At 36.0% G+C, this 18,062-nt stretch overlaps 1 protein-coding gene across 1 annotated transcript in view; it reads left to right on the plus strand.

The window, feature by feature from the left end:
* Window positions 1-379: 379 nt before the first annotated feature.
* Window positions 380-18,062, plus strand: part of LOC149804574 (molybdenum cofactor biosynthesis protein 1-like) — a 33,847-nt gene continuing 16,164 nt past the window's right edge. Inside the window, exons 1-7 of the mRNA XM_089941725.1 lie at window positions 380-549; window positions 1,622-1,772; window positions 2,510-2,677; window positions 3,958-4,190; window positions 8,336-8,407; window positions 14,625-14,777; window positions 17,368-17,478. Of these exons, the coding sequence (XP_089797851.1) occupies window positions 418-549; window positions 1,622-1,772; window positions 2,510-2,677; window positions 3,958-4,190; window positions 8,336-8,407; window positions 14,625-14,777; window positions 17,368-17,478 (1,020 nt within the window). The 5' untranslated portion in view covers window positions 380-417. The remainder of the gene's footprint in view (window positions 550-1,621; window positions 1,773-2,509; window positions 2,678-3,957; window positions 4,191-8,335; window positions 8,408-14,624; window positions 14,778-17,367; window positions 17,479-18,062) is intronic.

Raw genomic sequence — 18,062 nt, forward strand, 5'->3', positions numbered from 1 at the left:
TGTGCAACAAAGAAACTAAATTCACTCCTTTCCAAACATTTCATGCACATAAACCTCAGCTACAGCTTTGTTACATGGCATTACTCTGGCGCACTCTCTTGGCACTTTTCTGATGCACCAGTCGATTTGCTATGGTCCTAACCAACCCGTAATTTGGTCTGAATAGGCCACCATTCTAACAGCTTGTTGTAGAACATTTGGCATGTTTAATTCAAACAATGCTCGTTTAAATAAAATGAAAATTTGTTTATATTTGTACACGTCAAGCACTGGTTGATCCAGCAATCGGCGTTGTGTATACAGAACTGCGACAGTTGAACATTTCATACTCGAGTATTGATAAGGCAAAACTAAAGGATAATACAAAGTAAAGGTAATTTTTTAGAACAACTACACAGATGATAGCAACCTACGAACATGACGTCTGTGTCCTTGCGAACAATAATTGGTGTAATCTTTCGCGAAAATCCAGTTAAATTGTTCTTCGGACCTAGTTCATATAGAGGTTTATGCACAATTGTTGAACCCGTGACGCAAAATGAAACTGAGGTAGGCATCATCCACAAGTATCAATTTTTTGACAGCTTTTGGACACGTGATTTCGATAGTAACCTGGTTTTGGTAACATTCGTTTTCGTCTGTAACGTAAAAAGAGTTTGGTTTTGAGGGGTGGGGGAGAGGACACATTTTTACCAACAATTGAGTATTAGGTGTACAGCCATTTATTGCCTTAAATGGCTGAATTTCTGGTGCACATGCCTAAAACAAGATTGTAAGATCATTTGCATGTGTGGACCCATTTATTTTTCTATTATTTAGTTAATTACTGAGAAAATGGAATTAGAAGCTTTATCATAAAAACTACAGATTATTTAATGTGTTTTTAACTGAGATTTGAATTCGGGTCTGCAGGTTACAGCAATGTATTTGCATACTTGAATGTTGTTTGTACCCACCCACTGATTTAAAAAAAAAATATGGCATCAAGGATATAAAAATGCACAAAACATAGTCGTTTAATTTATTTATAATTTCTAACTAGAATGTCGCTGTGGGGTCGCAAACACTGTAAACTAATTGTTGTATCAAAATAAACGAATGGGAATTTTTTTTAGTAATGCAGTCACCATATCTGCATGGGTGCATCTGTTTTCAAGCAAAAGAGACTGCTCCGGTGGACTAGTGGTTAGAATGTCTGCCTCAGATGTGGGAGGTCATGGGTTTGATCCTTGGCTGAATCATACCAAAGACTTATAAAAATGGTACTAACAGCTGCCTCGCTTGGCGCTCAGCATGAAGAGGTTAGCGTTTGGACTGGTCAGCCTGGTGTCAGGATAATGTGACTGGGTGGGACATCATGCTACATGTCTGCGGCTAGATGCCCCAGTGCTAGACATCACTATAAACTGCCACACTGCGGACATATTAGCAATATGACTGAAAAATTGTTAACGCTACATTTAAAAAATTCAAATGACATATGACACGATACCCAAATCCATGAGGAACTGTGGTCCTTATTTCAAACTTTAAATTAAAGAAAATATGATACCCAAATCCATCAGGAAACATGGTCCTTATTTCCAAGGTGTTGATCCTTCTTTGAATTCTTTATTTTCAGGTTCAGGTTAAAGATTTTATACCCAAGATCACAAGAAAACAGGGTCCTTATTTCCAGGATTCTGCAACCTTCTCTGAATTCTTGACAGATACATTTGGAAGGCATCATACATATCTGAGAATTTCTCTGACAGAAAAATGTAATTTGAGATGTAAGTCATATGTCAGTTATATCTCTGAACTTTTTGTTTTCCCTTCTTTTTTCTTAAAAGATTTAAGTTGAGATAACTTTTGCACAAAACTGAGATTGATTTACCATATATATTCACTTATAAAACGAGGCCAACTAAAAACTGCACAGACCCAGATCTACTATTGCATAATGTGCCTGCAGATCTGGATTTGTGCACTTCAGTAGGAGTAATCAGTAGAACAAACAATATAGACCCTGATTGGCAGGCACATTATGCTATTACAGATCAGGATCTTTGTTGTTGTTGTATGGTTTAACGCCATTTTTCAGCTCAAGATAGGCTATTCATGGCGGCCAGTATAATTGGTGGAGGAAGAACCATGGAAAACCCCGGGAAGAACCACTGACCCACGAGAAGCTACTGGCAGGCTTTCTCATGTACCCACGTTAGCCGAGCCTGGATCTTTGTTGTTTGCAGTTTGATTTGACTTATAAGAAAATATGTATGGTAAGATACTTGTAGTGTAAATGAAATAATTGTTAAATGAAACCTATGTAAATTGTTAAGAATGGGCCCCATGATCACAAAATCCTTCAGCATAAAATCTTGACTTGTATTAAAAACTAACATTTTGATTGTCACATTAAATGAGTCAATATGAGTATAATGAGCACAAGAGTTCTTAGTCCTGTGTCTAATTTTAAAATTTGTGTTTGGTTTTATGACTGACCTTGTACTGTGTTTCAATTTTGCAGGTCAGTATTGTATGCCAGAAGAAGGGGTTGACCTGACCCATAAGGACAAATTGCTTACCACTGAGGAAATCCTGAAGCTGTCTACAGTTTTTGTTAAAGAGGGCATCACAAAGATACGCCTAACTGGTGGTGAACCACTTGTAAGGAAGGATATAGTCGAGATTGTAGGTAAACATGAGTCACAGAGGTTGCTTCAGTACATGAAGAAGAGAAAAAAAAACACATTAAACTTGGTACACATCTGTCTTATTATCAAGTAGTGATTATGTTGTCCATACATCCATTCATCTGTTTGTAATGTTACTTCTCCTACACTATTGAAGATACACACTTGAAACTTTGCCATCTGACTGTTGGCTTGTGATTGGTTCCAAGCAGCCATGCAGCATATTGAGATGTGGTTTGGTATGAGCACATAGACCTAGATGGGCCTTTTAATGGGTATTGTCTTGTTAACTCCCATTTGGATAGAGTTGTGGTCCTTGGCACATTTTATTACATATTGTATTGTTTGTAACTAGCATATGTCAAGAACCAATCAATACATTATTTCATGGAAATATGCATGTCATTTAATGGGTTTAATCTTATCTACTCCATTTTGGACAAAGCTATGTCCCTTTGAAGAAAAGTCATATCCTCATATGGAAACTTGAAATGTTTCTTGCAGTCAGAACACCTCAAGCACCATTCAAGGTATTTGGATTCATTTTCTCCTAAACCTGGACATGTCTTTTTTAATTTGTTTTGTCTTTTTATGACAGAATTATGGCCATTTTCAATCAGCATTTTATTTTTACGTGTGATATTTCTGAAATGTTAGCAAAGCTGAAGAACTAATCAGCATATTCTGATGCAGTTTTTTATGGTTATTGTTGCACAGACATACATGTGTCAGTTATGGATTTTGTATCTTATACTCCAGTTTGGACAGGGTTATGACCCTTGTTGATGAACTGCATATCACTGCATGAGATTTTGTCTGTATTGATAAGTCCTTGAAGAAGTTTTATTGCATGTATGCCACATCATCATTTAAAGGAGTCATGGCCCCTGAATACCAGTCTATTTCCCACTTTGATTATCTAATCAAGTTTCTTTGATTAAGACCCTAAAGAGCAAATCATAATGACATTGTCTTTTTGTGATGCCCCTGTTGCTAATAGGTGTAGTTTTCTTAGTCTTTGTTTTTTTCCCCGATACTGAGCGATGCGTTTCTGCATAAATGAGTTGTGTATCCAGAAAGCTGGTTAAAGCTATTTGCCCATTTGTCCTGTGTCAAGCATATTGGAAATACTAATTGTTCTTTGTCAAAACCAAAGACTTGAAATTGTCAGATGAACAAGCCATAAAAACCATGCCTGTATTAAAGTGGTAGCTGGAAAAATACAAGAAAAGGGGAATTAGACTAATACTGGTACACTTATTCAGCTTTTCTTACTTTTCAGCTGGTTTGAGTGCTTTAAGAAGTCATGGTTTGAAAACAATAGCTATGACAACCAATGGCATTACCTTGGCAAGAAAGTTACCAGAACTGAAAGATGCAGGCTTAAATGCACTAAATATTAGCCTGGACACCCTTGTTCCTCCAAAGTTTGAATTGATCGCTCGACGGAAAGGATGGGACAAAGTCATGCAAGGAATTGAGAAAGCATTAGAGCTGGGATATGACCCTGTTAAGGTATTTGTGCTTTTAAAGGACAGATGTACCAATTTTATGATAGTCGTGAAATACTGAATAGATAGAAATGATATGTATATTAATTTATATTGTGTGTTTAATTTTTGTCCATGATTGTGGATTATGAAAATGTAGTTTATGTCTACCTCATTTTTGTCATGCTTTTTAAGAGACTGAATAAAATTTGAGTTTAACGGCTCACCTTGTTCATCCTGACACCAGGCCAACCTGTCCTAACACTAACCTGTTAATGCTGAGCACCAAGTGAGACAGCTGTTAGTACCATTTTTATAAGTCTTTGGTATGACTCAGCCGTGTATCGAACCCACAACCTCCTGCATCTGAGGCAGACGCTCTAACCACTAGGCCACCCTATTTCCTCATGGATTTGGGTATCGTGTCATATGTCATTTGAATTTTTTTAAAGTAGATTTTTAAAAAATTCAGTCATATTGCTACTATGTCTGCAGTGTGACAATTTATAGTGATGTCTAGCACTGGGGCATTATGCAGCAGACATGTAGCATGATGTCCCGCCCAGTCACATTATCCTAACACCAGGCTGACCAGTCCGAACACTAACCTCTTCATGCTGAGCGCCAAGCGAGGCAGCTGTTAGTACCATTTTTATAAGTCTTTGGTATGACTCAGTCGTGTATGAAACCCACAACCTCCTGCATCCGAGGCAAACGCTGTAACCACTAGGCCACCGGAGTGGTCACAATTTGATGGAATTTTTCATTAGAAATGACTCACAATTTGGGAATTCCTAAACATCATGTTGAGTTGCAGGTCAAGTGACATTTGTATATAAAGAGATTTGGTAAATAATTATTCATTCTGTTTTATGATCAGCCTGTGGCTTCACTTATAGTTGCGTTCAGATATACACTACTCTCTCAATAATTCGAACCCTGATAACTTGCGAACCTGGTTTAACACGGGGGTCAGGTGTGGATCCCATTTTTCTAAAACCAAAAAACACAAAAAATGTTGATCACTATTTGTTGAACTTGAGGAAAATCGCAATCAAAATTGGTAACTGAAACTTTGATAAAACAGCACGATAGGACCTGGAAATTTTAATCAACATTATGAAATTATCAACTTTTAATAAGAAGCCATATATTTTGTTTCATTTTCTTTCCTAATGACATTTTTAATAGACCATAATTAACACCGTTCAAGGAAATTTTGATCAGTGAAAATGTCCCTTACGCCTTGTGGAAGTAGTACGTTAATAAATAAATACCAATTAAGTAATTTGTTATCAAGTGAAATTTGTCTTTTAGTTCTTTTAGTTTCTTTTTAAGTGTAATCATCATAAATGTAATGTGTCTTGTACTTAAACGTTTAATATGTCAATCTGCCGTAACAACTATGTCTGCAAGCATTTCTCTGAGAAGTGACAACCATGTTTTGATATGTGACAAGTGGAGATATTTGTTGTATTGTTGCACTAATTGAAAAGCTGGCCTCCTTTGTATTATCACATTAATTATGTCCTTTGAATCAAAAAAAGCAGGTGGAATAAAACCAACGTTAAAAGTTGCGCAAATCCTACATGCTTAAGATCTAGCAGCCCTGGTCATATGTCAGGTGAACTCATTTGATCTGATCAGTTGAACACTGTTATAAACATTATTGTGTATGTAATATAATTAAACTACCTTAAATTAATCTACTCAGTCATAATTGTGATCAAAGATAGCACGCCAACCAAGTGAAATGATTACTTTGTAAAAAAGAGCTTTGTTTCACAGATACGGACCATTGTGGGGGAAATGAGTTTCGGTGAATTCCGGAATTGGCACTTAGAGATATCCTCAAGGGTGCTACGAAATTTCACTATTACTTGCAATAAATCCATGGCATCAGTATTTTACTAATTGGACAATACAAAAATTGAGTTTCCATGTAGATGATTGTCTCACAAAATAAATGTCACTACTTTTTTTTAAAAATCTTGTTTGGTGGTGTATCAACATTTAGTCTGGTTCCCCATTTGTTAGACTCTCTACTTCATACTAAGCTATAAAATACTGTTACATGTTTAGACTCAAATAAACAGTAACACAAGAAAGAGTGAAAACAACAAGCTTTGAAAAATTTAACAAAGTATTTATTTATTTCCCTGGAAAAATACTGTAACAAAAAAAAAAAAAAAAGAACTTATGATTTTAAGAATCAAATCCAAAAATTATCCAAGAATATTCCCCGAATAAAATTTTAGAAATCCTAATATTGAAATGTTCTAAAGAATTCAAGTTCGAGTCCTGACAAAGAATCCAAGATGGAAGGCAATGACATATGCTGTATCCTGTACTGTGTTGAAGTCTACAGTTCCTTGTAGAAACACAAGAAATAATCTGGTGTTTGAATTAATGAAATATCTTTGTTCAGGAATTCTGCATGAGCATTCAGAATATTTCCATGGATGCGAATTAATCTTTTAGAATCCAAATAATCTGAATAAACATTAAAATGTAATTTCCAAAATGACAAGAAAAGAAACACCTTTACATCCCAGTGTTTAGAAACCCAACTGAGATTATTTCTGTAAAACAATGGTTTAAAACTTGAATATTACTTAAAACATACGCCCAGATAAGGGTCATGTGATCATGTTTACATATAAAAAAGTCATGTAGCCCCTGTATGTCCTTGATAAGAACCATTCATTTTACAAACTATTTGCAAGTTGAGAGTCGCATATCCAACACAGCTTAGATTTCAACCTTATTATTCCCATAATAAAAATAAATTAGATTAAACCTTGTTGACGTGACTGTTATTAATTTTGAATTAAGGTCAAGAACCAGGTCAGCCTTATGTGTTTACAAAAATGAACAATCAAGGTCAAACTATTTTCTGGAAAAGTATTGAGTTCCTAGTAAACAGAACTACATTATTTTAACATATAATGAAATTAAAATAATATAAAGCTTTTTATGCTTTACAAACAATTAAATCAGATATAAAAATTAAATCAAAAAGATATACATAACAGTACCAGTCCAGGAATAAGACAAATCGGCAAAACAAAAAGCAGTGACATAATACACAAAAAAACAGATGGAATAACGACCTTTCAGATGTTGGTCATTTTGAAAATAAATGTAATTGATACATAATAACGAACAACTTAATTAGAAAAAGCACTTTATAGACAATTATTCTCGATGTGATTATAAAAGGAGGCATCAGTCATTACACAGCTCAGTTCCCATTCCACCAACATACCCCCACCCCCCACGGTTTTCTACATTCTAGCAGAGTTTTTGGGAGGTAGCTCGTGCCCTCACTTACAGTGCAGTCTATGTTTTTGGACCCCGTTATGCACAAGTTATCAAGGGAGAAGTATAATTTGAAAGGAATTATTGATTTAAATTATTTATTGGAATTACAAGTGCTTATTGATTGGACTAAAACACTATATTGCATTATTGAGAACTTGTTCAAAGATATTCTGAATTGTATCTTTGTGGTACATGAAGACATTCAAGATTCTTGGTACATCAGGACATTTGAGATTATTGGAATTCATTCAGAACATTCTGTACTTTTGGACCTGTCATAGGTCATTTAGGATTATTTGGAATTTAATTTACAAAACTGTAAGTATCATTTGAATTTTCACTTTGTCTTCTTCAGAAATGAATTGTTTGTTTAACTTGACTTAAACTGTTGGTTTAACATTCTGCTACATAGTTTAAGACCATTGAGTCATGACAGAAATCAGTATCTCATAATGCATGTCATGTCAGTGAGTGTCAAGCACTACATTCAGTTGCCAAGAGTCACCCATCCATTTGTCAACAATTATTTCCACTCTGGTGGCCATATATCTGATCCAGTTTTGATGAAACTTGAAATATGGGTTTATAGCATCAAGTTCTCAGCTGAGTTTGATAATGAATGTAGTCCACACAAATCAATGAGACCATCTTGAATCAGATTGGGTGAGCTTGTTACCACGGTGAAGGCATTATTTCTTGTCTGATTTTGATCAGTCGTTTAATAAAAGCTTATATCATGATTTGGGTTTGGTGGTTGATGAAAATGATCAAGAAGAATGTGGGCACATTTGACTTTACAGAGTATATTTATCATTTTGATTGCCTTTGGACTTTTTTCAATTTTAGGTGAATTGTGTTATAATGAGAGGCACTAATGAAGAGGAGATCTGTGATTTTGTTCAGTTTACAAAGGACAAGGTAAGAATTTCCACTAACATGAAATTCACATGTTTTTGCTCAGATTTTGTCTAGAAATTTTAAATATTATTTGTTTTATGTTTATTATACATTTTCCAACAAACTTATTACAACTTAATCCTGTTTATCCAAAGATGAACCCTGTTTATCCAAAGATGTTTGGATTAACAGCTGAAAGGGAGATATTTCCAATGTAATTTCCATGCTAGGCTAGTAGGTCATCAAAGGTCTCGCTAGGATTTTAAAACTAGGAGTCCAGGACTCCTATTTTGGTAAAAAAGCAAGTCCCAACATTAAAAGTTGCAGTCCCTTCTTTCCTACAGAATCAACACAAACGTGAGTGCAACTATTTTTAGATGGAGAGGTTTTCATAATGTAATCACTCACTTTAATATAGCTTCATTACAACAGTCTACTGACAGGATTACACATTTATGTTTTTTTTAATTTGTCTACGTCCTTGTAGTAAATTTAGGCTATGGTTAAATAGTATCTGATTTGCTGTTTTTTCCCCCCCATATTTTCACAAATATGTGTCAAGTCGGAAAACTGCTTAGACCTTAAAGCCCATCTTGCGAATTCCACAACATAGCATTGTCCATATGATTCTGACCTACATAATTTGCATTTTAAAGCTAAATCTTTAATAAAATAATACCTTTGCTTTGCTTTCATTGATTTTTATATTTTTTCTGAAAATATTTGCCCGATGATTTATGAAAACAGACAATCTAATAAACTGGTACATCCCAGACTTAGCGAAGTCTGCCATTATTTCCCATTAGGCCTACTGGTTCACTTACAGTTTCAAACTAATTTTATGACGAAATAGTGTACAAGAGGCAGTTAATATATATCCAGATCACCGATTCTAATCTTAAAACACGTGTTAGTTTGTTTTATCATCAAAGGATAGCATGCAGGAAATTGATTGTTGCTACCTTACTCAGAAAAGGGTTAATGGTCAATGAGCTATCAAAACATAATTCTTGTGAATGGGCAAGAGTTCGTCAGTGTAATTGATATCAAAACTAGGCCTAGCTACTGATGTCTTAATGAATACATTTTGCTACAATGCTAAAACTAACCAGACTAAGGCGAGGGGCATTTAAAAAAAAGTGTGGTCAGTCAATATACCTCTTAAATAGCTCTTGTTTGTCCATCATAATGATACTGAATTTTGTCAATCCAAGTAAAGACTTATTCCAAACACTAAGCTAGGCATCACACACTTTCTTACACTTAGCTACTGTCCTATCCGAACTATCAATTCTAGCAGCTTTAGCACTTTTCTGAATCTTGGTAAGTTTGTGGATTAACCCCAAAATACTTATCGAAATTTATGAATGGCATTTTGTCTAAGTCTCAACATGTCTTGATTCTGAGGTCATGTGCATTACGTATTCTATACATTTGGAAATGAACACAATAATGAAAGCTAAAGTTGTTTATTTGCTGTAATTTTATAAGTGACCGCATGTACATCTCTGGGTCTTTCTGACTGAATTCAATCACTGTAAATATAAGTACATTTCCCCACCCAGTCGCCAGTCAGAGCCTTTGAACTAGCTGCCCAGCTATTGCATTATGTTCTTTTTTATGTACTCTTATAATGGCAACATAGTGGGGCCCCGAGTGGCCGAGTGGTCTAAAGCGTTCTTCGTTATGGATCACTGCCATCTCACCTCTGCCTGCATGGGTTCAAGTCTCAGATTCGGCTAATGTGGGTATGTGAGAAAGCTTGCCAGTAGCTTCTTGTGGGTCGGTGGTTCACTCCGGGGTTTTCCCAGGTTCTTCCTCCACTGTTAATTCTGGCCGCCATGTATAGCCTATCGTGTGCTGAAAAATAGCATTAAACCCTACAGCAACAACATAATGGCAACATATATGTACATCAAGGGGTCTTTCAGTCACTGAATTCTGTCGTTATTGTTGTTGGGTTTAATGCCATTTTTACAAACATTCTTGACAGCTTCCATTTGGCATAAGGAACAAGCCTTCCAATTTTGTGGTCAAAGGTCATTGCCATTATGACTGAAAGATTGAAGGTCTGAGTCACTGTAACTGAAAGAAGAAAAGTGGATGTTACCCAAAAACACAAAGGTCAAGATTGCTGTGACTAGAATACAAAAATGGTTTCCAAACAATAACATAAGTTTTACATTACAAACTTAGAGTGGGGCCCTGAGTGGCCGAGTGGTCTAAAGCGCTTTCCATTACGGATCACTGCCATCTCATCTCTGTCTGCATTGGTTCGAGTTCCGGATTCAGCCAATGTGGGTATGTAAGAAAGCTTGCCAGTAGCTTCTCGTGGGTCGGTGGTTCTTTCCGGGGGTTTTCCCTGGTTCTTCCTCCACCATTAATACTGGCCGCCATGTATAGCCTATCGTGTGCTGAAAAATGGCATTAAACCCTACAACAACAACAAAATTAGACCAGACTTTGTGGATGGCTTGAGCTTGTGATAAGGGGAAAAACAAATTGAGGATCTAGATAATCATAGGTCAAAATCAATGTGACTCAAAGACACAAAAATGTATTTCACACAATAACACAGACCTGGATCAGACTTAATAGTTGGCTTGAGCTTTGGGTTAGGAAGAAGTCTATTTATTTGGAGATGAACAGATTAAAGGATCAAGGTCACAGAAGAAACATTTTTGCCCAAATTTTCCATACTCATCATGTACTTTCAACAAAGCTTGCGAGTGATTTACACATTTAGTAAAAAGAAGCCTATGGATTATCAGGTCAGATTTGCTTTCTGTACTTACAGGTGTCAACACATTAGGCAGGACTAAGTTTTTGTGTGCAAGCTATTTGAGGACAATGAGGCTACCTGTCTAGAATGTTTGGAGTGCAGTTCGAGCCATTCATGTAACATCTTCATACTTTGAGCCGAAAATCTGTAGATTACAGACTCTTGGTCAGAGAGAGCACACAGAATAAAGAGAAGGAGAGGCAGCACAACTGCAAATAGTATGATGCTATTTAGTATTGCCACTGCCTGCTATCTCAGTGAACCAATTTCTTCTGGTGGAAATATTAAAAGTGGAGAGTTCACTGGTGGAAAAGCAAATCAATTGGACCATTTTAGCATCGGCTTTACACACGTTCCCAGCTCTGTCTTCACCTCTGTGACTAGAATGGATCTTTTCAATGTTACTTGTAAGACTAATTATAGCACCCCATCTGGTCCAACAATGACAGTATAGTACCCCATCTGGTCCATCAATGAAAATAAAAGCGGGTTAACGGAGGTCAATACTGGCTGCAACACAGTCACATCTGATGCAGGGAGGGACTGGTTCTGGTGATCTGTTACCTTGTAGCCTGTCACAGAATCATGAACTTGTCACCAGAAGGAAGGAAACAATGGATTCTTTCTGTCAAGACTGGACTCTGCCATCAGATATTGATTGATTATGGTCAACACAGAATCTGATAAAGCTTATACCTATGCCTGAGAGGACCAGTTATGGTCATCCTGGCTTTATAAAACTGGCATTGACATGGTAAAGCCCATGTAGTATATTGCGGCAATGGACCTGTGTTTGTCCATTGCCAGTATAGTGCCATGGTACCCAAATGCTGTTATGTAACTAGGTCAGTCCATAGCTATGATTCATTTCATAACTATTACAGGTCCTTGTATGCCTAGTGCCTTTATGCACCTCCTGATATTGTTTTGGTAAGTAGGAAGATTTTGGCATTTCTCAGTACAGACTGTTGTGCCTGGAGATGAAGCCCATAGCGAATAAATTTCATTGATGAGTTTTTCTGTCTTGAAAGATTGTCCATGTTCAATTTGTCATCTCCATTGTGTGAAACTATTCACAGAATGCAAGTCGGAACAAGATACCCAGACTTTTCCTTCCAGGTTTGGAATATTCTTGGGTGGTGTCAGCAATGGCAAATTCACATTCATGTCTGTCACATTCCAGGCAGGCTCAGGGTATTGTTATCCTTGTACAGATGAAATCATTCAAAAATTGAATGGTCACTTTATTTCTCAGTATTCAGTCCAGTCTTTGCCTTCTGGGACCAGCCATTCATGAATATATTTATGACAAGGTGGAATGTGAAGCTACCAACATTTGTTTCTCCTGTACTAGAGCCAAAGGTCACATACACTTCCCTCAAATGCATTTGATCCTGTAAGTCTTTGTAACAAAGCCAATCCTGTGTTATCATGCAGAAGGGCTTTTGACTATGAGATTTAGTGGAAGCTTGAGGATGATCAATTTTCAGATTTATTTGTGACATGCATTTGCAGTTCATTGTTTTCATTTATCATTTAATCCCTCTGCATTTTGCATTAGCACTTTCCATTTTCTTCAACATTTATTGATAATTTGTGTGTGATTTTTATTCTACTTTTCATTTTATTGGCTTTAGTTTTGCATTCCATTTGCATTTGTTCTGCATTCCATTTTTGACCAAATTATCCTTTTCAAGGTCTATATTGCTATGTCCATCTGTCTGTATGACTCAGATTGTTAAAGGTATTTTAACCAAACTTTGTACACATATCAGGCTTTTGTAGAGTGCCTTTTGATTCTTAGAACTTTTGACATTCAGTTATTTTTAATTATTTCTTTTTAGGGGTCCTTTAGGCACTCGCCTTTAAAAAATGCATCTCACATTAGTCAGTGTGGGTTTGAGTCTCTGCTCAGCCAGTGTGGGTATGGGATAAATCTTGCCAGTAGCTTCCCATGGGGGCTTTCCAGGTTCTTCCTCCACCATGTGTACTGCCCACCATGGATGGTCTATCAGTGGTGTTTAACTCACTAAAATCAACCAAAGAAAACAATATTTTGTATGTTACCTTGGAAACAAAATGAAGCATAAGTAGTATATATATTGAGGCTGCTAGACCATATGGTACTATTGCATACAGTATATATAATGAGACTGCTGGACCCTAGGGTACTAGTATAAACTGTATGAAAATTGAGGGTGCTGGACCATATGGTACTAATACAAATAGTATGAAAGTTGAGAGTGCTGGATAATAAGGTACCAGCATATTAACTAGTGTAAGAATTTAGAGTGATGGACAATAGGGTACTGGATAAAATATATTTGATTTTAATATAGCTTTAACAATCCGAGTCATATCACTACAATGTCTGAAGTGTGGCAGTTTATAGTGATGTCTAGCATTGGGGTATCATGCTGCAGACATGTAGCATCATATCCCACCCTGTCACATTATTCTGACAGCAGGCCAACCAGTCCTAATACAAACCTCTTAATGCTGAGTGCCAAGCAAGGCAGCTGCCAGTACCACCTGTAGAAGTCTCTGGTATGACTTGACTGGGGTTTGAACCCTTGACCACCTACATCTGAGTTGGATGCTCTAACCACTTAGGCCACCAGAGTGGTCCAGTCCTGGATAATATGTACACTAGCATGAAGAGTATATAAATTTAGGGTTATTGACCATTGGGTATTAGAATAAATAATGTAAAGTTGAAAGTGCTTGACTGATGAGTACTTTCAGCAGGATATATTTCCATACTTCAGCATGGGATTAAGGAATATATCATCTTGAAATAAATCTTGAAACTAAATTAAGTAGGCATTAAATTTATGTAATAAATATCAGTCAATACTATATACATTAAAATATACATTTATGAAAAAACATCTTTCAGGTATTGAAAATGAAACAACACTTATAATGAAGGCAGGAACAAGGAACCAAGACAAACTTTCCTAAACTGGCTACTCTTTCTTCGAACTGACCATCTCTTTTATCCTAATGAGGCTATTACACTTATAAGTCAAAAGCAAGTGCAAACATCTTAGACCCTGATATGCCATAGCATAATACATCAGTATATCAGGGTCTGTGTTGTTTGTTCTGTTGGTTACTCCTAGCAAACTGTATAGACCCAGATCTATTGGTGCATTATGTGATGGCAGATTTGAGTCTCTATAGTTTGAAGTTGAATCTGACTTATAAGTGAGTATATAGATAGTACAAATCAAATCTCATTTCACTAGCCACCTCTTTAAAGCAATCAACAATTTTTGGTCCCAACAGTGCCTGGTTTAGAATATTTGTACTATATATATGAATTTATATGAAAATTTAACTGAAATTGTTCTGCATTTGAAAGAAATATTGAAATTTACAATGTATGAGACGTGTTTTGTTCTTATTTGAGAGTAATAGTTTATTTGTTTATATCATAAATCTACATTGCAGAAAATTGATGTCAGATTCATAGAGTACATGCCATTTGATGGTAACAAGTGGAATTTCAAGAAGATGGTGCCTTACAAGGAGATGCTGGATACAATCAAGTTACGATGGCCTGATCTTCAAGAACAGATTAATGATACCAATGATACAGCCAAAGTAAGTCAAGGCCCCATTTTGATAACATTTATGTAAATGCTATGGTGACATGTTGAATTCAAAAATGTGATTTTTCTTGAAAAGTACAGGTAATTTTGTTTTGAATTATTGAATCCTGCATTAAACAATGGTCAAAAATGTCATATAAATTGAAATATCTTCAGAACAAAACGTTTGCAATGAACACTTCTAACAAAAATTAACAAATAGAATTAAAACATTGCGTAGTTTTTGTTTGAATCTCAGAATTGCAAGATTTATAGAGTCATCTACTGTATGTGAGGAAATTAGTAAAGTTTCTACTTCTGAAAATTGCGCAGACTGATGCAGTAATTGACTTTTATATATACCCTTGTTATGTTAGACATATTATGTTATGATGTTTTCCATACATATAACCAATAACATTTGCTAGTCTGTACCAAAATTTATGCTGGTTGGAGAAGTTTTCTTGAAGTTTGATACATATATATAGCATGACTTGACATTATGTTGTATACCATAACCAAGTCCTCTGTCACTGGGTCAAGGTCGCAGCAAGGGAAAATGTGATTCTGTCTGATGTAACATTGTCAGGAATAATAACAACAGAACCAGTGATTAAAGATATTTTAATGAAACTGTTCAAGTTTATATCATGACTACACAATATCTCATGTACCATATCCACATCCCCAGCCTCAAGGTCAGGGTCAAAGTCACTGCAAGGGAATGTGTTTAACCATGTCTGGAGTATAACTTTTGTACCATGGAAAATACTTTAATAAAACTTTGCCAAGTATATATCATACCTAGCTGGTGTGTCACATACTATAGCCAGGCACCATGCTCCAATGGCAAGGTCACAAGAACAGAAAATATACAGTTATGTGACTTTTATACTTTTGTTGATTATAACTTCTGAGCCATTGAAGATATAAAGAAACTAAAGCCAATTATATGTCATGTTTTGATACTAAGTCACATTCCATAATGACACCCACTTATGATGAAGGTGCTAACAATGGAAAATAAAGCTCTAAATTGTATCATTGTCTGGAGCATAACTTTAGAACCACTGAAGATATTTTAATGAAACTATGACGAGTTATCTCAATGACTATACAGTACATGATATATCATAGCCATGCCCCTTGTCTCAATTTTAAGGTGACAGCATGGGAGAATATACACCACTGACCTCTGTCCATGTACTGGTCCACACCTTATCATACAATATTCAAGTCCCAAGCTGTATGGTCAGGGTCATTTGTAGAGAAAAGATTACTAGTCAGGGATGTTGTGCACCATTTGCTTGATTCATGTATTTACAATTATAATACTTAAAAACCACAAAAATAATGTATGAGAACGCTCATGATTTTCAGTATTTTATAGCTGACTACTCATTTTTAATTGCCTCATGCAAACTCTGTGTGTGATTTGTGACATAACTTAAACAATTTTCCAGTCATATTGTGATGTCTGCAGCACTGAGGCATCATGCCGCAGACATGTAGTATCATGTCCCACCCAGTCACATTTTCCTGACACCAGGCTCATCTTAACACTAACCACTTAATGCTGAGTGCCAAGCGAGACATCTGTTAGTACCATTTTTATAAGTCCTTGGTATGACTTGACCTGGGTTCAAACCCGCAACCTCCCATATCTGAAGTGAATTCTCTAATCACTTAGGTCACTGGAACGGTCTCTTGCAAGCTTTATATTAAAAGATAATTGCATAAAAATCCACCGCACACAAGACAAATAAAAAAAATCTGTCAAGAATTTACATGCACTAACATGTAGTTGAAGATTTTGTTCATACATGTAAAGTGGTCCCTAACTGCAAAATTTCCTCAGTACTACTTGCCCCTTTTAAACATAAGTATAAAACCCACTATTAAACCCCTCAGTTTACTCTTCTGCCCCTTTCAGACACAAGTATATAACCCACTATTAAGCCCCTCAATATACTGTTTCTTATCTTAAGCATAACTACATGACCATTATTAAGCCCCTCAGTATATTCCTTGCCTCTCTTAAACATAAGTATATAGCCCACTGTTAAGCCCCTCAGTATATTCCTTGCCCCTCTTAAATACTGGTATATGACCATTGCTGATTAAGTTTGTTGAATTTTGTGTACACATGTACAGTGATCCTGATCTGTCAAGTCCATCAGTAATGCTTGCTGCTCTTACAAAAATGCATATTGCCCATGCTTTTATTCAGTTTGTATTTTGTTTGTTCATACATGGTCCCTCACTATTAAGTCTTTCAGTATACTGCATTCTCCTCTTAAACTGTATATGGCCATTGCTTCCAATAAATTCATGGACTTTAGCTCATACATAGAATATCATCAATGCTTCCAATAAATTTTTATGGAATTTTGTTCTGTTATTGCTACTTAATTTATTTCATTTGACTTTAGCTCTTGACTTTCGGGAGTCTATTATAATGTTGTACATTTTGCTCAGAACAATTGGAACATTAAGTACCTCATTATAATATGACGTCATTACAGTGTATGTTAATTCATGGCTTGGATAGACATAAAGAGGAAACATGTATTTAAGCTTGGTTGTTCTTGTTGCCATTTCAGGCCTTTAAAGTTCCTGGCTACATGGGGCAAGTGGGCTTTATTACCTCCATGAGTGAACACTTCTGTGGCACATGTAACAGATTGCGTCTTACAGCTGATGGCAATCTTAAGGTCAGTTGTTTTAGGAATTATTTGACAAAAACATTTTGTGGGGGAGGATTTGAGGATATTGATTGTGAGATTTTGTTTGTAAATTGAGTTTTACTACTTGTCATTATTATGTGTGTGCATGTGTTGTTCTATCCATCAGATGCATCTGGATGGCAAAATCATATCTGACAGACTTTAATGAGTTTTACTGTTGTACTGTAAATTTTGATGTCCTATTTCATACTATAGTAATACATGTACTGTATGTACTTGCTTATAAGGTGACTCAGACTGCAAAGACCCAGATCTGCCAGCATACAATATGCCTGTTAATCTGAATCTTTGCAGTTTGTTAGGAGTAATAAGTAGAACAAACAACATAGACCTTGATCTGCCAGCACATTATATGATGCAGTTCAGGGTCCATGTTTGTTTGCATTTGAACCTGTCTTATAAGCAAGTATACATGGCATATGTGCTAGTGAAATGTTTGTATGCTTTACCTGTTCATTTATGGTTCTAAGTTCCTTTAGCTTAAGCTTACAAGTTCAGAAGAGCTTTGCATTTCAGCATAGTCAGACTGTCTGATTCAGCAATACATTTGT

This window comes from Sinohyriopsis cumingii, chromosome 2 (assembly GCF_028554795.1).
Source record: "Sinohyriopsis cumingii isolate HCF-2022 chromosome 2, ASM2855479v2, whole genome shotgun sequence".
Classification (NCBI taxonomy): Eukaryota; Metazoa; Mollusca; class Bivalvia; order Unionida; family Unionidae; genus Sinohyriopsis; species Sinohyriopsis cumingii.